At 45.4% G+C, this 24064-nt stretch overlaps 1 protein-coding gene across 1 annotated transcript in view; it reads left to right on the top strand.

Moving 5' to 3' along the window:
* Nucleotides 1-22928, top strand: part of LHFPL5 (LHFPL tetraspan subfamily member 5) — a 33943-nt gene extending 11015 nt beyond the window's left edge. The window contains exons 2-5 of the mRNA XM_032409947.1: nt 8687-9232; nt 14616-14852; nt 20796-20821; nt 21860-22928. Coding sequence (XP_032265838.1) covers nt 8821-9232; nt 14616-14852; nt 20796-20806 — 660 coding nt within the window. The 5' untranslated portion in view covers nt 8687-8820 and the 3' untranslated portion in view covers nt 20807-20821; nt 21860-22928. The remainder of the gene's footprint in view (nt 1-8686; nt 9233-14615; nt 14853-20795; nt 20822-21859) is intronic.
* Nucleotides 22929-24064: the final 1136 nt, after the last annotated feature.

Here is a 24064-nt window from a genome sequence, read left to right as displayed (position 1 = left end):
GGTCTACCCCTGGGGAGGGCAGTTGACAGGGAGGGGGCAGGAGGAAGACTTCTGGAATGTTAGAACTGTTGTAAATCTTGATTTGGGTTGTTGGTAACACATATGTAAAAATCCATCTAGTGATTCACTTAAGATTTGAGTATTTTACTGTATGTAATGTAGATACCACACCTCAATGTTTTTAAAAAGGAGAATTCCCCCTGGTCAAGTCCTACCACGTGGATGGTGAGGGTTGAGGTGGTGTCATGCCTCCTGATGAGTGGGGTTGGGGCACAGTGGCTGTAGACCTAAAAATGTGGCCAATTTCTCTTGGGTGTCACCTGCTCTACGTTCTCCAAGATCTCCCCAGACACACAAGGATGGGTCTCTAGCAGCCATGCTAATAAATGAGCCCGTCTTTGCTCTCCACCATAGTGGACCGTACAAGGGATGGACACCTGACCCAAGCGCCTCTCCTGGGATGTAGACTTGCATCCAATAGCTCGCCTTCAAGCTGATCTGGAACATGAAACTAGTGAAGCCCAGGAAGGCAGTTTTCTGATGTGCTGATGAAGAAATGGAGAAAGCTGGTCTGCAGAGGAGTGGATGAATGGATCAGCCATTCAGGAAGAAGCGGTGGCAGCCATACCTTGACTTCTGATGGATTTCCATGGCTGGCTGCATCCCTGCCCCTGTGGGGCCTGAAACTCCCCTGTATTCCTGTAACACATCCCCTTTGCTTAAGCCACAAGCACAGACAACTCAATTCTGTGAAGGGGCTCAGAGCTCTGGATCAAGGTCAGATGTGCGACAACTCTGGGGTCAGAGCAGGGAGCAGATGTGCAATCCACTCAAGATTCAAATTCCCCATTGAGAGACTTAGCTTGTGTCCTCCAACCCCCTACGCATGATCTGCACTGGGGAGAGCCCTAAGGTGGACAGCCCCACCTGGTCCTCATGAAATGGGGAGGGACAATCCTCCAAACAGAGAGTGGGTTTTTGTTACCAAAGAGAGGGGAAGGATTCTGGACAAATCAGAACAATAGATACCCCCTCCATCCCACTGGTGGCTGCCTAGCCCACAGATAATCCCAAGAAGTAGATTCAAGTTACAACTGGGGTGTGTGACAATTGTGACTTCCAAATTTTCTCTGGCTATCCAATCTCCATCATGTTTAGGTGAGGGTAGGAAGTGAGGCATGCAGTGACTGTCAGGTTGGCAATCTCTTTAATTCCATACTCAGCCTCTAGGGTTCCTCTCACCATCCCTCTCTCCTGACCAAGGTGGGATGGAGAATAGAGGGAACTTAGGTGGCTTCAAGGAAGCAGAGGCAGGGGGCTCTATGATCTGGGCCCTCAGTGGCTGCTATGAGCATATCTCTGGTTCCATCTCATCTTTCTGGTCCTGCTGAGTTTGTGATCTGTTCTCTTAGTACAGTCCCTCCCTTTGTCTGGCCAACAACCATGTGAACTCCTTTTTTTTTTCTTCCATATTTATAACCCCCACCCCTTGCCAGTGCTCCCTTCAAACGTTGCAACTCTCCTGTGTCCGACCTAGGAGGTGGCTAGGGAGGTGGCCCCGGGGTCTCACCAGCCACTGCCCCAGCGTTATGTCCTGCATGTCTGTGTGATGTCACCCCTCTTTTAGTTTGGTCATGATCACATCTCGATATTTTGAAATTTCGGGACTAAATTGTAAAGTTTGTGACCGTCAAAGAAGAAAGAAAAGATTGTTGGTAAGAGATATAAAAATATACGTGACACAGCAAGGAAGAAAATCTGGGTAGATAGTAGAGTCCTTTTTGCAGACGCCACGTGGCTGTAAATAATACTCATGATTTTCATCCTCTATCCCCCAGTCCATGTTCCTTTTTTTTAAGATTTTATTTTTTATTTAATTTAATTTAAATTTTACTCAGTTAACATACAGTGCAATATTGGTTTCTGGAATAGAATTCAGTGATTCATCACTTATGTACAACACCCAGTGCTCATCACAAAAAGTGCCCTCCTTAATACCCATCACCCATCTAGCCCACCCCCCAGCCACCTCCCTCCATCAACCCTCAGTTTGTTCTCTATCGTTAAAAGTCTCTTGGGGTGCCTGGGTGGCTCAGTCGCTTAAGGGGCTGCCTTCAGCTCGGGTTGTGATCCTGGGGTCCTGGGATCGAGCCCTGAGTTGGGCTCCCTGCTCAGTGGGGAGTCTGCTTCTCCCTCTCCCTCTGCTGCTCCCCCTGCTTGTGCTCTCTGGCTCTTTCTCTCAAATAAATAAATAAAATCTTAAAAAAAAAGTCTTATGGGAGCGCCTGGGTGGCTCAGTCGGTTAAGCGTCTGCCTTCTGCTCAGGTCATGATCCCAGAGTTCTGGGATCAAACCCCACATCGGGCTCCCTGCTCAGCAGAGAGTCTGCTTCTCCCCACCCCTCTCTCGCAAATATATAAATTAATAAAATCTTAAAAAAAAAGTCTCTTATGGTTTATTTCCCTCTCTCCCTCCCCCCCCACCCCTTCCCCTATGTTCATCTGTTTTGTTTCTTAAATTCCACATGATTGAGATCATATGATATTTGTCTTTCATTGACTGACTTATTTTGCTTAGCGTAATACACTCTAGCTCCATCCATGTCATTGCAAATGGCAAGATTTCATTCTTTTTGATGGCTGAGTAATCCAAGTAATCCAAGGTGGGGCTGAGTAATCCAAGTAATCCAAGGTGGGGCTGGAACTTACTGAGACAGTCAGGAGCCCCAGATCCCATGTTCCTTTTGCTCTTGGTCAGGATCTCTGCTGATTAGAGTTCTTTGGGCTGTACGGTGGCCCTGACCTTCTATTCCTGAGATATCTGGGTCTTGATGGGCCTGCCCCTGTATTGGGTTACTGAAGTCTTTATTAATTTGTTCTTTACTTCCATTAATTTTTACAACTGCATGTGACAGTAACAGGAGGCAGCCCAGGCATTTCCTGAGCTCTACGTGCACTCCTTCTGCTCCCTCTGTGTATTAGCACTCTCTCCCCCACTGGTTTGTCAGGATTCAGCACCCTACCATAAGTAGTAATCTCTTTTAAAATATTACATTATTATCAACGCAGAAAAATTCACCCTTTACAGTGTACAGTTCTATGAGTTTTGACAAATGCATACATCATGTCACCACCACCACCACAACCAAGATACAGAACACTTCCATTGTCCTAAAAAATTTCCTTGGACTGCCAGAGCCATGCTGGCAAAGGCAAATATGCTTTATTTTCTATAGTTTTGCCTTTTCCATAATGTAATAGAGATGAAATCACACAGTATGTACTTAAATTTTTTTTTTTTTTTTTTGGCATGGCTTCCTAGCATAACGCATTTGAGATTCACGCATGCTGTGGCAGGTTTAGGGAGTTCATTTATATTGCTGACTAGTAGTCTGTTGTGTGAATGGAACCACAGTGCATTTATCCATTCCCAGGCTGAAGGACAGTTGGATTATTTCTGAAAAGTTTTGGGCAATTATTAATAAAGCTGTTATACATAGGGGCGCCTGGATGGCTCAGTGGTTTAAGCATCTGACTTTTGATCTCAGCTCAGGTCTTGATCTCAGGGTCTTGAGTTCAAGCTCTGTGTTGGGCTCCACACTGGGTGTGGAGCCTACTTAAAAAAACAAAACAAAAAAGGGGCACCTGGGTGGCTCATCCGGTTGAGCACTGGACTCTTGATTTTGGCTCAGGTCATGATCTCGGGGTCGTGGGATCAAGTGTTGCATAGGGTTCCACGCTCAGCAGGGAGTCTGCTTGGGATTCTCTCTCTCCCTCTGCCCCTCCCCCTCATGCTCGCTTTCTCTCTCTAATAAATAGAATAAATCTTTAAAAAGAGAGAGAAAATAAAGCCGTTGTAAATACTCATGTGTAGGTTTCTGTGTGTGTGCAAGTTTTCATTTCTCTGGGACAAATAGGAGTGAGATGGCTGAGTCTCATGGCAAATGTTTTTTTAATTTCCAAAATATGTCAGACTGTTTTCCAAAGGGGCTGAACCAATATGCATTCCTGCCAGCAAAGTAAAAATGTTCTAATTGCTTTCCACATCCTCACCAGCACTTGGCTTTGCTGATTTTTTGTTTTTTGTTTTTTGTCTTTTTTGGTTTTGACTTTTAAAAAATTTTTTTAAAGATTTATTTCTTTATTTGAGAGAGAAAGAGAGAGAGAGTTGGGGGAGGCGCAGAGGCAGAGACTCTTCAAGCAGACTCCCCGCTGAGTCTCTCTCCTTACAGGAGAGGTGGTATACTCTCTGAAACTGCCATAACAAATGGCTACACACTTGGTGGATTGAAACAACAGAAATTTGTTCTCTTACAATTCTGGAGGCCAAAAGTTGAAATCAAGGTGTCAGCAGGGCTGTGCTTTTTACAGAAGCTCTAGGGGAGAGTCCGTTCCATGCCTCTTCTAGCTTCTGGTGGTTGCCAGTTTCCTTGGCTGAAACCACATCATTCTAGTCTCTACCTCAATGGCTATGTCACCTCTGTGTGTCTCTTAGAAGGACACTTGTCATTGGAATTAGGGCCAGCCTAGATAATCTAGTAGGACCTCGTTATCTCAAAATCCTTAATTTAATTATACCTGCAAAGAACCTTTTTCTAAATAAGGTAAATTTCACAGGTTCTGGGCATTAGGATATGGTTCTTTGGGGGTAGATAATTATAGCACTAGAAGTTCTACCTTCCAGGAAGGTTTCCCTTCCTCGCTGTCCCCAGGGCTGTCCTGCGTGAGGCTGTCATGCCCCAGCAGGCCACTGCCATCTGGCCAGCACACCATCAGAACTCTCTCTGGAGTGGGAGAAGAGGCTCCACTGTCTCCCAGGACTCAAACAGCAGGGTATCACCCCCACATAGGAAGGGGGTTAAGATGCTGGTGGGCCAAAACCAAAAATAAACAATGTGACAGATGCCCACTAGAGATAGGAGTCCCCCCCACCTCTGCCTGCATCTTTTGAGTCACGGATAGTGACTCATTTCTACAGTTCTCCTGGGACATAAAACTGTTTTTGATTTATTATTTGGGGAGTAAGAGGGAGCCAAGGACTTTCACTTAGTTCTTCCTAGTACATTAACCTTTAGTTCAAGGGTCAGGGGGCCCAGGTGAGGATTTGACCAGTTCCTGAGGAACATAGGATGGATTTCATGCCTTGCAGTTCTGTACTCTCACACCCCCTGAATCTTATTTTAATGGTCCTATGCCTTGTAGCAACAGACCTTAAAAGATTCTTTGAGCTATAGCACATAAAGGTCTTGACTTTCTTTTTTTTTTTTAAGATTCTATTTTTAAGTAATCTGTACACCCAACGTGGGGCTCAAACTCACAACCCTGAGAACAAGAGTTGCAGATTCCTCCAACTGAGCCAGCCAGGCACCCCTTATTTTATTTCTTGAATCAATAATCTAGATTATTTAAGTTTACCTTGCTTGATATTATTCAATGCCATTATAAGCAGCCACCCCACTCTGTGTTCCTAATTTCTTCATTCCCCTTATTTTATTTATTTATTTATTTATTTATTTATTTAATTTATTTATTTTTAGTAGGCTCTACACCCAGCATGGGGCTTGAACTCACAACCCCTTGACCAAGAGTCACATGCTCTATGGACTGAGCCAGCCAGGAGCCCCTTCTTTATTCCCTTCAAATCTGTTTTGACCAAAGCCACTCAGCTCCCAGAACTTGACCCTCAGAGGACACATGATCTCTGGTGTTCGCACTGATAATTTTATTAGCTATTTCTCCTCTGTGTGCTGTGGGATGCTGTTTTCTCAATACTGACCATAAACAGGAATCTCAGAAACTTTTGCCTAAAGCCTGGGCCTGAAGCCCTCTTTCTGGTGCCAATACTTGGATCAGTTAGGGCTCTTTGATGCCAACAGCCAAAACCTACCCTGGCTAATGAAATAAAAAGAGAAGGAAATAGAAGGATATTGGGTGGGTCACAGAGCTGAGGAAGGAACAGGGTAACCTGTCTTGGAGTGGGAATCGGGGTGGCTCTGAAGCTCCCACAATAGGAGCTCATGGATCGTTTGTTAAGGATGTTGCCAAGATTGGGGCGCCTGGGTGGCTCAGACGGTTGGGCGTCTGCCTTCGGCTCAGGTCATGATCCCAGGGTCCTGGGATCGAGCCCCGCATCGGGCTCCCTGTTTGGTGGGGTATCTGCTTCTCCCTCTCCCTCTGCCTGCTTCTTCCCCTGCTTGTACACTCTCTCTCTCTGTCAAAAATAAATAAAATCTTTAAAAAAAAAAAAAAAAAGGATGTTGCCAAGACCTGACTAAGCAATAGCTGTTTTCCTTTTGTCAGTCTAACCACCAATTCAGATTCTCCAGGGAGAGACAGATGGCCTAGTTTGGGTCACCCACCCATCCTTGTCTCTAGAATCTGCAAGCCCTGTGATTGGCTGTCTCACCAGAGCCTCAGGAAGCAGGAGAGGCTGCTCTCAGAGGCAGGGAAACTTGTGCTGGGCAGGCCAAATATGGCCCCAGCCTCTGGCCTTCTCTGAGTGGGGAAAGACACGGTCCCTGCTCTAGGGAAGCTGCCAGTCCGATGGTGGAGACACAGCCCGTGCCCTCAATGACCCTCCAGTCTGATGGGAAGACTAGTTACAAAACTAAAGAGATTTAAGAGAAAGAGGAAATGTAGGTAATGGCACAGATATGTTCAAGACAGGGTTTTGGAAAAAAAAAAAAGAAGACAGGGTTTTGGGGTTTTTTAGTAGTGAAAAACCAGAAACGGCTAAAATACCCTAAAAAAAGGGAAATGATTAAATAATTAAATGATTAAATGATTACATACTCTGTATCAATATACAAGCATTAAAATCAGGTTTTTGAAAAAATAGTAATATGAGAAAATATTAGTGGTGTAATACTAAGTGAAAAAAATTGGATACTAAATTGTCCAACTGTGTAAAGCAGTATATACAGAAAGAGGGAAATACACCAAATAAACATTTTGAGTACTTTTATATGTGAGGCCTTGAGGCCAATACATATATTATTTTACCTAACCCTTATGTGATAGATACTATTTTTTAAAAGATTTTATTTATTTGAGGGAAGGAGAGGAGTAGAGGGAGAGGGACAAGCAGACTCGCCACTGAGTGTGGAGCTCCACATGGGGCTTGATCTCAGGACTGAGCTGAAACCAAGAGTCAGATACTCAACCACCGACTGAGCTACCCAGGAGACCCTGTGATAGATACTATCCTCCCCATTTTATAGATGAAGAGACTGAGGCTTGGGTAGGTTAACTCCATGGATGGTCACATAGGTAGTAAGTGGCTAACGCAATCCAGATCGGTCTAAAGCCAAAGTCTGTGTTTTTAAGATGATCTTGGCTCTCCTGAGCTCCCAATGTTGGGGCTATGAGTGATTTATATTCTTTTTTTTTTTTTTTTTAAGATTTTATTCATTTGCGAGAGAGAGAATGAGAGACAGAGAGCATGAGAGGGAGGAGGGTCAGAGGGAGAAGCAGACTCCCTGCTGAGCAGGGAGACTGATGTGGGACTCGATCCCGGGACTCCAGGATCATGACCTGAGCCGAGGGCAGTCGCTTAACCAACTGAGCCACCCAGGCGCCCTGAGTGATTTATATTCTTTTATGTAACTTTCCTGAATTGTCCTTTCTACATCAAACATGTATCTACCTATGCAGTCAGGAGAAATACATATTTTGAAAAAGAGTGTTAAGAAAGAAATATGCAACAAAAACATATAAACAGGAGAAAGATACTGTATTGAACAAAAACATGTGTAAGGTCTGGGAGCTTCCTTTGCGGTACTTTGTAGTTGTTTGTTATCACACTATCAGTCTGCATTGCAAATACACATATACATATATGTAAATATCTCACTGTCTTTGAGGGCAGGGGCCCTGTCATTTTTATCTCTGTGGTTTTGCTTAGGGAAGATATCCTCCAACATAGGGCTTAGGACATAATACTCTCTTAGTAATTGTGGAATGAGAGAAACCACAGAGACGAGAAGCCGGTGACCGGAAGACACAATCAGAAAAGGTTTTGCTGGACTCCAGGGGGTTGGGAGTTCTGAGAGGGCGACTAAGGAGCCAGGGAGGGGTTGGATGGGGACGGGGTGTGGGTGTGGGTGGGGGTGGGGGTGGGGGTGGGAGTGAGGGTGGGGGTGAGGCTGAGGCTGAGGCTGGAGGTGGGGGGACGACAGTGCTCAGGAGGAGGTTTTGGTTTTGAGGCAGGTATTGAGCGGGAGGAATGTGACAGCGACAGTCGCAGGCCCAGCCTTCCAATTTTTGTCGTCCCCCCCGCCTCGCGCTCAGGAGGGTGAAGACGGGTCTCAGTTCCCTATGGCGGGAGTGCGCGGTGGGCGGGCCGGGCGCTCCCCGCACCTCCCCGGGCGGGGTCTCAGTTTCCACTCCCTCTTCGGACCGGAGTCCCGAGGCGCTGGCCGCGGTGCTGAAACAGCGCTCTCGAAGGAGGGAGGAAGGAGGGGCCGGGCCGCGGCGAAGAGGCGGAGCTCTCTGGAGCTCTAAGCTGGAAACGGGGGGAGGGGGAGGGCGGCGCCAGTAGGCCTGAGACCCTGGCAGGCTGGAGAGGAGGCAGGAGACCGGAGACAGCCTGGCTAGAGCGGACAAAGGCATCTGGACAAGCTTCCCCTGAAGAAACCAAGGTTGTGTTACTGGTCTTATTTATTAATCCTCTTTCTTCTACCTTGGAGGGACCCTCACCTTGTACCCTTACCTCAGCCTCCTCCCCAAACCTGGCTAAGGAGTGACCCACTCCTAGGCCTCTGTCTGCAAAGCATCTGGCTTACAGCCCACAGGACCCCAGCCCAGGGCCTACATCCTCACCATGGTGAAGTTGCTGCCTGCCCAGGAGGCAGCCAAGATCTACCATACCAACTATGTGCGCAACTCGAGGGCTGTGGGTGTGATGTGGGGCACGCTCACCATCTGCTTCTCTGTACTGGTCATGGCCCTCTTCATCCAGCCCTACTGGATTGGTGACAGTGTTAACACACCCCAGGCAGGCTACTTTGGCCTTTTCTCCTACTGTGTGGGCAACGTGCTATCCTCTGAACTCATCTGCAAGGGTGGCCCGCTGGACTTCTCCTCCATTCCCTCTAGAGCCTTCAAGACTGCCATGTTTTTTGTGGCCTTGGCCATGTTCCTCATCATTGGCTCCATCATCTGCTTTAGCCTCTTCTTCGTCTGCAACACGGCCACTGTCTACAAGATCTGCGCATGGATGCAGCTGGCTGCAGGTGAGCAGGATTAATGGGAAGACAAGCAGGGACCCCCACCCCCCCAGGCCATAGGGGAAGCTGCACCATTCCACCCTCTGTGGATGCTCTGGGTCTCCTACCCAGACGCTCTCCTTTACATTATATTTTTTTCAAAGATTTTATTTTTTAAGTAATCTCTACTCCCAACATGGGGCTCGAACTCACAACTCCAAGATCAAGAGTTACACACTTCACCGACTGAGCCAGCCAGGCGCCCCTCAGCTGTTCTCCTTTAGCCCAGCCCTACTTAGTACTCTGCAGAAGCTTCTAGGAGTAGAGAATTTTAGAATGGCTGAGACCTAAAGGATCATTGAGATCGAATTGTTCAACCCCCTCATCTTGCAGATGGGAACTGAGGTCCAGAGAGGGGAAGTGACTTGCCCAGGAGGACACAGCTAGTTGATAGAAGGTGTCCTGACTCCCAGGCCACCACATCAGAGGTTGTTGTTGCTCTGGGAAGGAAAAAGAAGGAAACCTCCACTGTTGGCCCTGTGGGAATAGGATCCAACCCGGGGCAAAATAGTCAAGCACATCCTAGATGTCTCCATCTCCCACTTCTAGGCATTTGTTCTTTCTCCTTTAAGGATCCACAGATCCCTGCCCTCACTCCTTCCTTCCCACCCCAGGTCATTGATTTGGAGTGCTATGCTGTGACCTTTCCCATAGAAACTTGCATTTAAGTTCCCTCTTTCATGGTGGAGTGAAAGTCTTTGTTCCCTAGTTACAGGTTTCCATACTTGAGGCAATAAATGGGAGTGATATTTTGTGGTGGGGGAGTAGGGTGGTGGCTAGGGTCTTTTAAAACTATGTGGGGTAGGTGGCTACTTATGGTGCCCAGAAATAAGGCCTTCCCTGTCCCTTTGTCTTTCTCCTGGCCCAGGCAGGCCTCTCAGTCCTTGAGCCAGCTGGTCCTATTCTCTAAAGCCTTGTCCAGCAGCCCTTGGTCCCTTCCTACCCCAAGGGCCATGCACAGGCTGTCCATACTAGGAAATGTCCAGGAGCAGTGCTAGCACTGCAGACTAGAGAGAAAATCATCCTGACATTATTGGTTAAAATGAGAAGTATTATCCATAACAGGGGGAATGAGCAGGGATCAGAATCCCAGACAACCAAACACATAGACTCAACACTCTGTCAGAGTTGGAGGGGGACCCCAGAGAGCTGTAAGTACCCCCGCCAACTACAGATGAGGAATCTGGGACTGAGAAAGAGGGAACGACTTGACCAAGGCTATAGCAAATCAACTGGCAACTAAGGACCAAGGAGAATTAAGGCAGTGGGTTCCAAGAAACTAGATGTATTCCAAAGACATTTTTATTGAGCCACACATTTACGTAAGTATAATGACTTACAAAGTACTTTCACATATATCATCTGGAGGAGCCCTATCCCTACCTAGCAAGGGAGATATTACTCTTATTTTATAGATAAGGCTCTTAGTGGGTAACTTGTCTTTTAGCACAGGTAGTGATAGACAGAACCTTTGATTCAAAATCTTGTACTCAGGCCACTCACCTGGCTCCAGAGCTACCTCCCCAATCCATCTACCATCTCCCTCTCCTCTCGTCTTTCTATACATTGAGGGAGAGGCTGGGGCAAGGCTGAGGTAAATCTTGGTGAGCAGTGGGGAGTAGGAGGGGGAATGAAGATTTGGCAGTTTTGTGACAAAGAGGAGTAGAATGGACCCTGTCATGCTTACCAGCTGGTCCTCCATATCAGAGCTATGGAATGCTGGAAACACAACCACTCCTCTCATTCTCCACACTGTCCCCTCCCACAGCCTCTGGCAACAGGTACCATTTGGTGAACAGGCAGTGCTTGGGAAGGCCTGGGTGGGGTAAGCATCGGCAGGCCATTTGAATTAGACTCCAGGTCATGGAGCTGGAGACACTGATAGCAGAGGTGGCCAGATGCCACCCTATGAAACATTTATGATGGGGGAGAGTGAAGGTGGTGTCATGTTCCATTCTTTAGTGTAGGGGAATGGAAGATGAGCCAAAGGGAGGGATGAAGAGGGCTATGTGCTCTGCAGACAGCAGCTGGGACATGCATCCATTTGAAGATGCTTAAACCAGTTAGTTTAACCTTGCCAAGAAGCCTGAGACCAGGGAGGGGAGCAGAAGAAAGGAAAGAGGATTGATGATGGGGGCAGTGTGGGGCAGTAATTTAACAATGTTAATTGAGCTTCTGGATGCCAGGTGTAAGCTGTGTGTGGTTCCAGCTCCTAGAAACACAGGTAGGGCAAGTTGCTTGTCTCTCTGAGTCTTGGTAACCTCATCTGTAGAATGTAGCAACAGGACATCCTATCACAAAGTTCTGGTGAGGATAGGATGTCTAATGCATATAAAACACCTTCTACAGTGCTTGACACATAGTAGGTGCTCAGTTAATGTGAAAAACACAAAGGCAACTTTATCAGTCAGGATGGGTGAGGTGACAAATAACTCCCAAATCTTAGTGGCTTAAAGCAAAGCTTTATTTTTTGCTTGTGGTACATGCTCATTGAGGATCAGCTGGGGGGCTTGGCTCTCACTGTTCCCTCCTGGAACCCTGGCTGATGGAGCATCAGCTGTCCTCTGGCTGTCATCATGGCAGAGTGAAAGGGAGCTCTGAAAGCTCTCTCCCTAGCAGTTAAATGCTCTGGTCTGGAAATGCACACATTTCCACTCACGTTTTGTTTTCTTTTTTTTTAAAGATTTTATTTATTTATTTGATAGAGACACAGCGAGAGAGGGAACACAAGCAGGGGGAGCGTGAGAGGGAGAAGCAGGCTTCCCGCGGAGCAGGGAGCCCGATGTGGGGCTCGATCCCAGGACCCTGGGATCATGACCTGAGCTGAAGGCGGATGCTTAACAACTGAGCCACCCAGGCGCCCCTCCACTCACGTTTTGTTTTCTAAGGGAACTCTTATGGCCTTGCCTAACTTGAAAAGAGGAGAGCTAGGAAGTATAATCCTACTATGTACCTGAAACATTTGTGAACACCTCTAATGACACCCACATCCACTGAGGTTGCTTCCATTGGCTTCAGTGCCAATAATAATAATCACAACTGACAGTAACTGGCTGCTTGCCATGAACCAGACGCTGCAGTGAGCGTTTTCTCTACCTGACCACACTTAATCCTCATAACTCTGCTATGAGTCAGGCATTGTTATCCTTGTTTTACAGATGAGAGACTGGAAGTCAGAAAGGGTAAGTAAACTCCCCTTAGAGTCTTGAGATACTACCAATGGGGGTGACCCCCACTGTGCCCAGGCCCCTGGGTCAGGTGCTCACAGAGGGCCGTGGCACCCGTAGTAACAACCTGTTTCCAGGTTAGAGGCCCTGGGCTATTTTCCAGAGATGCTATGGAAGGAGAATGGGGCCAAGGGGAGGAGATGGGGAGAATGGAAAGTCCAAAAGGGCAGCTCCTTTCCACATTGAACTGTTCCCCTCCCCCACCACGGTTAAGGCACCAAAGTACTGGTCTTATACCAACTGGGGAAGGCCATAGGTTTTACCAAAAAGCTCTGGGAGGGTTCCTGCTCCCCTCCCCTAAGTATCTTCCTGAAACACTTCTCATTTTGTCACTAAGTCTGAAATGTCAGCACTAAATACATTCAGCTCTTTGGAGAGGTGTGTCTGGGAGTTGAGGGAATTAACTTTGAGGTCAAAAAAGTCAGAAGCCAGGTGTTGGCTCTGCTGTAGCTGGATGACTGGGCAATTCACTTGGTTTCTCTGAGACCTCAGTTTTTTAACCTGTAAAATGGGATATTAATACATGGCCTACTTCACAGAACTGTTGTCGGGATCGAGAGAAAAATGGTACATGAAATATTTTGTGACCTATAAGAGAACTATATAAATAATCTTCTCCTGTATAAAATGAAAGGAGAGTTGATATATTTAGGTGGGGAGGTGGGATCCTGATCTTTATACTTTCTATGCGCTCATTTGATCTGCTGACCTTCCTTGCAAGCGCAAGCTGAGCCCAAGGTAGGTAACTGGGTCCTGTGAGGTGCTTCTCAGGTGCTCCTGGGTGGGGCAGAGTCTTGGAACTAAAGAGCCTCCAGGCCTGTGGAAGGAGGGTGAGGAATGGGAAAGTGGCACAGATAATGGAAGGTACCCCCTGCCTACATGGTGGTTGTCCTTGGGGTCGCCTTGGTGACATTCTAGGATTATGTCACCTATCTGTGCAGCGAAGGTGGGGTGGTCATTGGTGGGAGGGCATGGGAGAAGTGAGGAGAAGGTAGGGAAAATGACATTTTTGGCTGTAAATACTAAGTCAATAAAAGCACAGGATGGGATAATCGTAGCTAACACTCATGAAGTACTAAGTATGCGCCAGGCACTTTTCCAGTATTAACCCATTTGAACCTCACTTCAATCCAGACAGATAGGGACTGTTCACATCCCCACTTTATAGATGAGGAAACTGAAGCCAAAGAAGCTTAAGTGGCTTGCTCTGAGCCACACAGTTAGCAAAGAGCTGGGCTTGAAATCCAGGCAGACTGTGCTAGTGTTTCCCAGCTTTTCCTATTGAGAGAATTACCTGAAAGAAGGTTTTTAAAAACAGGGATTCCTGAGCCCAACCCTGGCCTGGAAATCAGTATTTTAAATAAATATTAGGGGTTCTTAAATTCAGGGAAGTGTGAGCAACTGCACTGACCTGTACTGGCTCAGGATGAAGAGACCTATTTGCTTGAATGAAAGGTTCATGAAGGAAGCAGCCAGAGATGGGGCTGGAAAACTTTGTGTATTCATTAAATCTAAGATTCCAAGTTGTAGGACATGCCATTATTCTATGTGCTATAAAAAGGAAAAATACTTTTTCTTTTTTTTAAGTAGCCCAATGCGGGGCTTGAACTCACAACCCTGAGATTAAGACCTGAGCTGATATCAAGAGTCAGACACTTAACCAACTGAGCCACCCAGGCGCCTAGGAAAAATACTTCTACTCAAACCATGGCCTGAAGCTTTCTTATTATACTTATTTCAGAGATATTGGAGTATGAATAATTGTACATCTTAGAAATGATGAGTTCTCTGGGCTGGGATCAGATTTTGGAGGGGTTTGAAGCCAGAGAGGGGCAAGGCTGAGGGCCTGGTAGGACCACTTGGTGCTATGGCAGAATATTCCCTGGGCTGAGGAGCTCCACTTTCTGCCTCTACTCCTGACCAAGAGCAAGTCGCTTTAGCTCTTGGATCCTCAATTTTCTCCCCTGGGTTCTACTAGAATGTTGGTAGGAGCTGCCCCATACCTCTCAAGGCTGTTAACACAAAGAGAAGGGAGGTGACAAGACGGAAGTAGTGCAAGGTGGGCGGTAGAAGGCTGAGCACACCCAGCCTGACTCCATCTGCACCCCCTCCTACCCCCTCAGCCACAGGCCTGATGATCGGCTGCCTGGTCTACCCAGATGGTTGGGACTCAAGTGAGGTGCGGCGCATGTGTGGGGAGCAGACGGGCAAGTACACACTGGGTCAGTGCACCATCCGCTGGGCCTTCATGCTGGCCATCCTCAGCATCGGAGACGCCCTCATCCTCTCCTTCTTGGCCTTTGTGCTGGGCTACCGGCAGGACAAGCTCCTTCCTGATGACTACAAGGCAGATGGAAAAGGTAACTCGCCATCCCCCAGGGAGGTGGGGCTTCCTCTCAGCCAGTCACCAGAGGATTGGTCCCTGGCCAGGGGTTGGGGACATCAAGACCAATTAGACACAGCCCTTATTCCAGAGGCCAAGGGCCAGTGGGGTTTTGCAAGCCAGCAGGTGATGAGGTAATGACAGAGGTTGTCTGTGACAGAAGGGTGTCCTCTTGCCTCCCTCAAACCCCCACTCCTGTCAGGGTCTACAGGGGAGAGAACCCTGATCCAGCCTGGGGAGCTAGGGATGGCCTCCTATAGAAGGTGGCACTGAGGCTGGGTCTGGAAGTTCACAGGGGGTTTGTTTGGTGGAGAGAGGAACAACAGGTTAGCAGAGGGGCTGAGTTGTTGGGGCAGGAGGAGAAAGGCAGGTTGGGGGCAGACGTGACAGCTCCTGGAGTACAGATGGTGGGTGCTCCCTTGAGTTGGGGAGAGAGCCTTGGGGTTCTTTGTATGCCATCCTGTTTCAATTTCCTTTGGCCCAAATCCTATCCCTGAGTTTTAAGAGTCAGATGTAGCTGACCCAAAGCCCAGGCAGACCCTTCAGCCTTTTCTGACTGTTTCCCATTGACCTTTTTTCCTCCCAGGGTAGTTTCTGCTCCTTTCTGTCATTAGGCTCTTCCCCTGTGTTAAGGGGCTTTCTCGGGGCATAAATTTTATCTCCTAGTCATAGGGCAAGTCCTGTCTCACACCACTGTGAATCCCAAAATGCCTACCCAGCAGGTGGCCACTGTGAGGGGCCTGTTGCACCTCAGAGACGTCTCCAGTCACCTTTCCCCACAGTTGTCTTCACCCCATTGACCTGAACTAGAAGAAAGAGGTCAACTCCCTTGCCCCCTGTGACCAAGGACCTTTCTTAGATAAGGAACTTGAAGCCTGGAAGGGAGACCCACCCAGAGGTACACGAAAAGGTGGTGGCAAGGAGGACCCGGAATTCTGGTCTTCTCTGGCTCAGCCCAGGGCCCACTTCTTCATAAGGAAGTAATCAAACATCTTGCCCTCTTTGGAAGTGGAAGAAGAGTGACTCACACACCTAAGTTATGAAAAGCAAATTACTAGAATGAGCTGGGTCAAGGAGGAGAGAAGACAGAGGTATCTTTCCATTGTAGGAGGGGCCTATAGCTTCTAGGTTCTGAGAACACTTAAGGCCTGGGTCCCTTGCAAACCCCATAAAGGGAAGGGAAATGGAGCTAATATTTACTGAGCCATTTCCATGCGCAGGAGTGATGTAAGTTTTGTTCATAGGAGCCATTTTTATTTAATCTGCACAGCAACCCTGTGAGGGCAGGTTGGAGATGGGGGAGTCCAGCAGCAATTTGTATGACCAGCATTTTCTCCAGTGATGGAGGGTTTCTCAGGGAGGCTTCATTTAGCAGAGTTGCTGGAAGCATTTTGTTCAGCTCTCAGCCTCAAGACAGGGCCAACCTTAAATCTGTCTGCACACATGCAGAGAATATTTTTACATTACTCATTTGTATTCTTTCCTTTTCAGAAGGGATTCTTTCAGCTGGAAAGAAATTTTATTGACATCACTCATTCATTCATTCATTCATTCATTCAGTAAGCTCCACGCTTAGCATGGAGCCCAAGGCTCACGACCCTGAGATCAAGAACTGAGCTGAGATCAAGAGTCAGACACTTAACCAACTGAGCCACCCAGGCGCCCCCACATAATTCTAAAGGGAAGTGCTTTCTTATGAAGTGATGGTTTTGTCCCTTTGACACTTTTCTTTACAAATCAAAATGTCAATCGGCTCTCTTCTCCTTCCTTGTCCTTCTCGTTTCATATCCCATGCACCTGTCTTCAATCTTTTCAGATTTTTTCTCTCCATATTTTAGTTCCTTCACTATCATGCAGCATTTAGTTCATCCTTTTATTACCTGTTAGAAAACACCCACATAATCTTTCTGAATACATCTAACTACTCAGTGAAGTAGTTATTGTCTCTGTCAAAGCACAGAATTGGATCAGGAGGGCAGAGGTTGAGTCCTAGTTCTTTCAAGTCACTTTCTTCAAGGTAAAAAGGGAGACTCCTGCTCTGCCACCTCCATTATTGTGTGGCATGAACGAAACTATGAAAGCAGAAATGAAACCTTGCACAAGTACATAGTTGTTGATCCACTGCTTAAGGGTTCAGGAGGCAGAGAATGAGTGGGCTTTGGATTCAGACCCAGGTTTAAAATTTGGGCTCCGACAAACCATAAAGGACTCTTAAGCATAGGAAACAAATTGAAGGTTGCCGGAGGGGTGAAGGGTGGGGGGATGGGGTAACTGGGTGATGGACATTAAGGAGGGCATGGGATGTAATGAGCACTGGGCATTATATAAGACGGATGAATCACTGACCTCTACCACTGGAATCAATAATACATTATATGTTAATTGAATTTAAATAAAAATTAAAAAAATAAAATTTGGGCTCCATTGTTATCTAGCCGTGACTTTGCAGAGATTACTCAGCTTCTCTGAGTCTCAGTTTCCTCATCTGAGCCTCATTTTTATGGAGATAGGTGGCAGGTTTCTCATTTGTAAAAAATACCTACTTCAAAAAATCGTGAACAAGATAAGGCTAAGCGACAAGATGAGGATGTCTGCTCTTGTCACTGCTGTTGAAGATTGTACTGGAGGTTATAGCCAGGGCAATTAAGCAAGAAAAAGAAAGAAAAGAAATCGAGTTTGGAGAGGAAGATGTACAACTATCTCTATTAGCAGATGACATGATTTGCATATGGAAAATCCTAAATAATCCACTAAAAAACTATTAAAGCTAATGTACAACATCAGCAAGGTTGTAGGATATAAGCAGTATACAAAAATTTATTGCATTTGTATACACGAGCAATGAGCAATCGGAAAATGACATTAAGAAAACAATTTCATTTATAATAGCATCAAAAAGAATAAAATACGTAGAAATAAATTTAACAAAAGAAGTGTAAGATTTGTACATGAAAATTAAAAAACATTGTTGAGAGATATTAAAGGCCTAAATAGATGGAAACATCCATATTCATTGATCAGAAAACTTAATATATTAAGATGGCAATGCTCCCCAAACTGATCTACAGATTCAGTGCAATCCCTATCAAAATTCCAGTTGGCTTTTTGCAGAGATTGATAAGCTGATTCTAAAATTCATATGGAAATGCAAGGGACCCAGAATAGCCAAAACAATCATGAAGAACAAAATTGAAGGACACTCATGTCCTGATTTGAAACTTACTACAAAGCTACAGTAATCAAGATGGTGTGGTACTGGTGTGAGGACAAACATACAGATCAATGGAATAAAATTGAGAGTCCAAAAATAAAGCCAAGCATCTATGGCAAATGATTTCCTTTTTTTTAAAAAAAGATTTTATTTATTTTGAGAGAAAGAAAGAGCACGAGTGAGGGGGAAGGGCAGAGGGGGAGGGAGAAGCAGGCTCTCTGCTGAGCTGGGAGCCAGATGGACATGGGGCTCAATCCCAGGACCCCGGGACCATGACCTGAGCTGAAGGCAGATGCTCAGCTGACTGAGCCACCCAGGCGCCTCTGGCAAATTGATTTTCAACAAGGGTGCCAAGACCATTCAGTGGAGGGAAAGAATAGTCTTCTCAATAAATGATGCTGGAACAACCAGATATCTACAGGCAAAAGAATGAAGTTGGATTACTCACCTCACATCATATACAAAAATTAACTCAAAATGGATTAAAGACCTAAATGTATGATGTAAAATTATAAAAATCTTAGAAGAAAACATAGGTATAAATCTTTGTGACCGGGCCGCCTGGGTGGCTCAGTGGTTAAGCATCTGCCTTTGACTCAGGTCATGGTCCCAGGGTCCTGGGATTGAGCCCTGCATCAGGCTCCCTGCTCCACAGGAAGCCTGCTTCTCCCTCTCCCACTCCCCCTGCTTGTGTTCCCTCTTTCGCTGTGTCTCTCTCTGTCAAATAAATAAATAAATAAATCTTTAAAAAAAAAAAAATCTTTGTGACCTTGGATTAAGCAGAGGTTTCTTAGATGGGATGCCCAATACACAAGCAACCAAAGGAAAAAAATATATAAATTGGATTTCATAAAAAATGAAAACTGCTTCAAAGGACATCAACAAGAAAGTGAAAAGACAATGCAAAGATTGGGAGAAAATATTTGCAAATCATGATTCTAGTATCCAGAATATATTAAGAACTCCTACAATTTAACAAATAAAAATACAGATAACCCAAATTTTTTTTTTAATTTTTTAAATTTATTTTTGAGAGAGAAAGAATGACAGAGAGAGAGAGAAGGAGAAGGGTGAAGGTCAGAGGGAGAAGCAGACTCCCTGCTAAGCAGGGAGCCCGATGCGGGACTCGATCCCGGGACTCCAGGATCATGACCTAAGCCGAAGGCAGTCGCTTAACCAACTGAGCCACCCAGGCGCCCCCAGATAACCCAATTTTTAAAGTGGGCAAAGGATTTTTTTTTTAAGATTTTATTTATTTATTTGACAGAGAGAGAGATAGTGAGAGCAGGAACACAAGCAGGGGGAGTGGGAAAGGGAGAAGCAGGCTTCCCGCTGAACAGGGAGCCCGATGTGGGGCTTGATCCCAGGACCCCCAAACCACGACCTGAGCCGAAGGCAGATGCTTAACCGACTGAGCCATCCAGGCGCCCCTGGGCAAAGGATTTGAATAGACATTTCTTCAAGGAAGACATCCAAATGGTCAATAAGCACATGAAAAGATAGTCATCATCATTAGTGATTAGGAAAATGCAAATCAAAACCACAATGAGCTATTATTTCACAGCCACTAGGATAAAAAAAAAAATGATGAACAGTAACAGGTGTTGGTGAGCACGTGGAAAAATTGGAACTCTCATACGCTGCTAGTGAAAATGCAAAATTATGCAGTTGCTGTGGAAAACAGAAGGGCAGTTCCTCAAATGGTTAAACATACAGTTACCATGTGGCTCAGCAATTTATTCCTAGGTATGTATGTAAGAAAACTGAAAACATGTTTGCACAACAACTTGTATACAAATGTTCATAGCAGCATTATTCATAATAGCCAAAAAGTGGAAACAACCCAAATGTGAATCAACTGATGACTTGGATAGATGATATGTGTATATCCATATAGAGGAATATGATTCAGCTCTAAAAAGGAATGAAGGACTGATAATTGCTACCATGTGGATGAACCTTGAAGATGTTGTAAGTGAGAGGAGCCATGCACAAAAGACCATATGTTGTACAATCCCAATTATATAAAATGTTCAGGAGAGGCAAATCCATAGAGACAGAATGTAGATTTTAGCAGTTGCCTGGGGCTGTGAAGAGGGGGAAATTGAGAGTGATTGATAATGGGCATAGGGTTTCTTTTTGGGGTGATGGAAATGTTCTAGAATTGGATAGCAGTGGTGGTTGCACAACCCAGTGATTATACTGACAACCCACCAAGCTGTATACTTTAAATGAGTAAATTTTGTTAGTGAATTATACCTCAATAAAAAAATAAAAGATAGTATGAATGATTAGGTAGTGTGTGTAAGGCAGTAACAGTGCGTGCACGTTAGACAGCTGATTACTAACTCTTAGTTCCCTCACCCTGTTGTCCTTCCAGGATCTCCAACTTTTGACATCATCCACCTGCCCACCCAGTAACAGCTCCTGTGCTCCACGTGCCCACCGACCCAGGGGGTACAGCAGTGCAAAAGACATGGCACGGGGGGTACAGCAGTGAGGGAAGAAGTCTCATTGGGACTTACCACCTGATAAGGGACGCCACATGCAATATGGAATTACAAGCTGATAAACGTTATGAAAAAAAACAACCTTCTTGACAGTGAATAAAAGAAATTTGATCTAGTTTGAAGAGGGAGTAGTGTGCAGGGGGTTATCCTGAAAACAAGGCTGGGTTGTAAACAAATAGTGTTCTCTTTCTCCTTGCAGAGGAAGTCTGAAGCAGCTGAAGTTCGGTAAGTAATTGCACTGTTGGGTGGTCTGCGTGCCTCTGGAAGGGCTGTGGCCTCCCTGTTTCCTTATTGACTCATCGGGCTGAGTGGCTGGTCGGGGGGTGGGCTGTAGGGGCTGCGGTGGGGCCTGGGAAGAGGAGCAAGGACCCTGGCAGGAGCTAGCTGGCATCTGAGACCCTCTAGTTCTACTTCTGTCTTGAGAAGTAGAAAAAAAACCAGGAAGAAATAATTTAAAACAGGCAGGTGGTTTCATAAACCCATCTTTTTCTGGAGCCTGGCAAACAAGAACAGACTGTTTACGAGTTGGCATTCTAATTTGGGCCTTTATTTTCAGAAAGATTTTAAGTGATTTGTAAGAAACATAATAGAGAACTTAATAAAATAAAAAAATAAAAGTCACGGAGAGGAAAACAAATATTCCAGAAAGCTAGGCTAATAATAATACTGTATTGAGTATTAAATTTAGCTTTATGCTTCCTGATAGCCAAGGCAGAAAGAAAAATATGATGTAACCCCTTTTAATGTCTGGTTGAAAAGGAAGCATAACATATCAATTTCCTTATTGTCTTTTAAGTTCCAAAATGTGATTTGACAAGAATAATAAGGAATACATGAAAAAAAAAAAATGCTGCCTTTTATTGAGGACCTCCAGCAGGCCAGGCACTTTGTGTGGGGAGGAGGGATTATCTCCATTTCAACTATTTTAATTTTTGCAAAGTAAAAATTAATCCGATCTTTGACCACATAGATACACTTTTCTGAATAATTATAAATTAGCATTGCCCCCCCATACTTATTAGATGATTCTCAAACTCAAATATGCATACAATCCACCTGAGGATCTTGTTAAAATGCAGATTTTGATTCAGTTGGAGTGGGGGGAAATACCGTGTGTTTCTAACCTGCTTCTCATAATGGTCGCACTTTGAGTAGCAAACTGTTAGAGCGTATGGAGGCATACATGGGTAAGGTTTTTTTGTTTGATTGGCTTTTTTTAAATGTCAGATTTTATACTCTTGCAATTTTTTTTTAATACCACAGGTCAACTGTTTCCCTGACAATGGAAAATTAAGAAATCGAATTCTTCAAAGATAAAAACTTGTTCCTTCCATGCTTCTCTGTCCCTGGCTACTGTAGATGTGATGTTCTGAAGCCTTTCACTATAGGATTAGAACCTGACGTTGAGACAAGGCCTCCTACTGTATACAGAAGACTTTCAGGGGAAGCAGAACTGCAGTGACCCACATCAGAGAGATTCAGAGAGACACGGGTGGTACTCTCCTGATGGGGCCCCAGGTCTCTTTGTATCCCCTTTACACCAGCGATCACTTTACCCTCTCGAGGCCTCTCCTCTGTAAAACGAGAGGGCTAATGAGTCCACGTCTGGGACCTCCCAGGTCTGAGTCTCCCACAGCCTGCCTGCCTGAGGATACATTTGTCTGAAGGCACACTAGAAACTGCCACCCAGCTCTAAAGGGGCAGCTGAGGAAGGGGTTGTAAGCGTGCTAGACCATTTCAGTGGAGGTTTGGGGGTCTTTGTTTCTCCTTTCTCACATTTTGTTGTCTTATTGATGATCGGGGTGGGTAAGGAATGGAGGGGCCACCAGAACCTGAATCCTTCAGGAAGTCCTATAAAGATTGGGTGAATACAAGATCTAAAAACTCAGGAGACTAAACTGACTCTCTCTTCTTTGGACCCCAACATTACATTCCCTTAGTACCTACATTGACCCAATCAGAACTGGCCACTGGCTTGAGAAATTTACTTGTGTCCAAGTAATTTGTTAGATTACATTTCTTGTAAAAAAAAAAATACTCGCGATTTGGCACTCTAAATGGTGCATCTTCTGCCAGCCTCCAGAGGGGAACTCAGTTTAGGTGATACCTCATTGTAGCAAATGCCAAGACAAAAACAGGTTCTTTAGGCTACTTCCTGCCTGGGGATGGTGCATAGAAACCAGGTTTTGTTGATCATCCGCAGTGGATAAACCTGATGAACAGGTGTTTTTCTCCTGGTCTTGTGCATTCACCCAGTGAAGAGAAAAAGTGGGTGCTGGTAGAGAGGAGAGGAGGTAAACGCTGAACAAAACTGTACTGGATCAAACTGAGGGTTGCTGGAGTGGTGGGGGGTGGGAGGGATGGGGTGGCTGGGTGATAGACATTGGGGAGGGTATGTACTATGGTGAGCGCTGTGAATTGTGTAAGACTGTTGAATCACAGACCTGTACCTCTGAAACAAATAATACATTATATGTTAAAAAAAAAAGTAGGAAGGGAGAAATGAAGGGGGGGGAAATCGGAGCGGGAGATGAACCATGAGAGACTATGGACTCTGAGAAACAAACTGAGGGTTCTAGAGGGGAGGGAGTTGGGGGGATGGGTTAGCCTGGCGATGGGTATTAAAGAGGGCATGTACTGAATAGAGCACTGGGTGTTATATGCAAACAATGAATCATGGAACACTACATCAAAAACTAATGATGTAATGTATGGTGATTAACATAACATAATAAAATAAAAAAATACAAAAAAAAAATGTATTGGATCTTGTTACTTGATCAAGGAGTAGTCACTGACACAGTAAACAGTAGGTTTCTCATTCCTGGGCCGTAAGGGATGCTTTTTTTTTTTCTTTAGAGGAAACTCTATCCCCAACATGGGGCTTGAACTCACAACCTAGGTGAGAGTCGTATTCTCTACCGACTGAGCCAGCCAGGTGCCCCTGTAGAGCATGGTTTTTAACCAATACCTTGACCAACTGCCCAGTGAGGGTGGTTTCTTGTACAGTTCAGATGGATTAGGAATGAGTACCCCAACACTGTCCTGTTGTTGGTAACAGGAACTATTAGAATGGGACTTAATAATTACATTCATATTTTCTTGTGTTGATAAAATTATTTCAGTCAAGCACTTACTTTATGCAAATCTGATGAATGACAGAATCAGACAAATTCTGTAGCTTAGTGCCTTTTCTAGTTGTAATTGTTTACTTCTCATAATTTTACTTTTTATAAGAAGTAACTTTTCTAAAAGTCCTACCTTCTAAAGATCTCTCGCTAAAATAGTAACTATGGTGTTCCACAGAAGCTTTTGGGGGACTTAGGGTGCATCTGCCGACAGCCTGCACCTTGCTCTTGCCAGGGATAGCATGTTTCACCAAAGCGCTTAGGGTGGGTTTACCAATGACCCGGTGCTGGGGAAGGATCTGCAAATCTGTTTATGAGTCAGATGACCCAGATGACCTTT

This window comes from Phoca vitulina, unplaced genomic scaffold, assembly GCF_004348235.1.
Source record: "Phoca vitulina isolate PV1807 unplaced genomic scaffold, GSC_HSeal_1.0 scaffold11, whole genome shotgun sequence".
Classification (NCBI taxonomy): domain Eukaryota; kingdom Metazoa; phylum Chordata; class Mammalia; order Carnivora; family Phocidae; genus Phoca; species Phoca vitulina.
The sequence above is the reverse complement of the archived record's forward strand: the minus strand, read 5'-3'. Positions and strand labels throughout refer to the sequence as shown.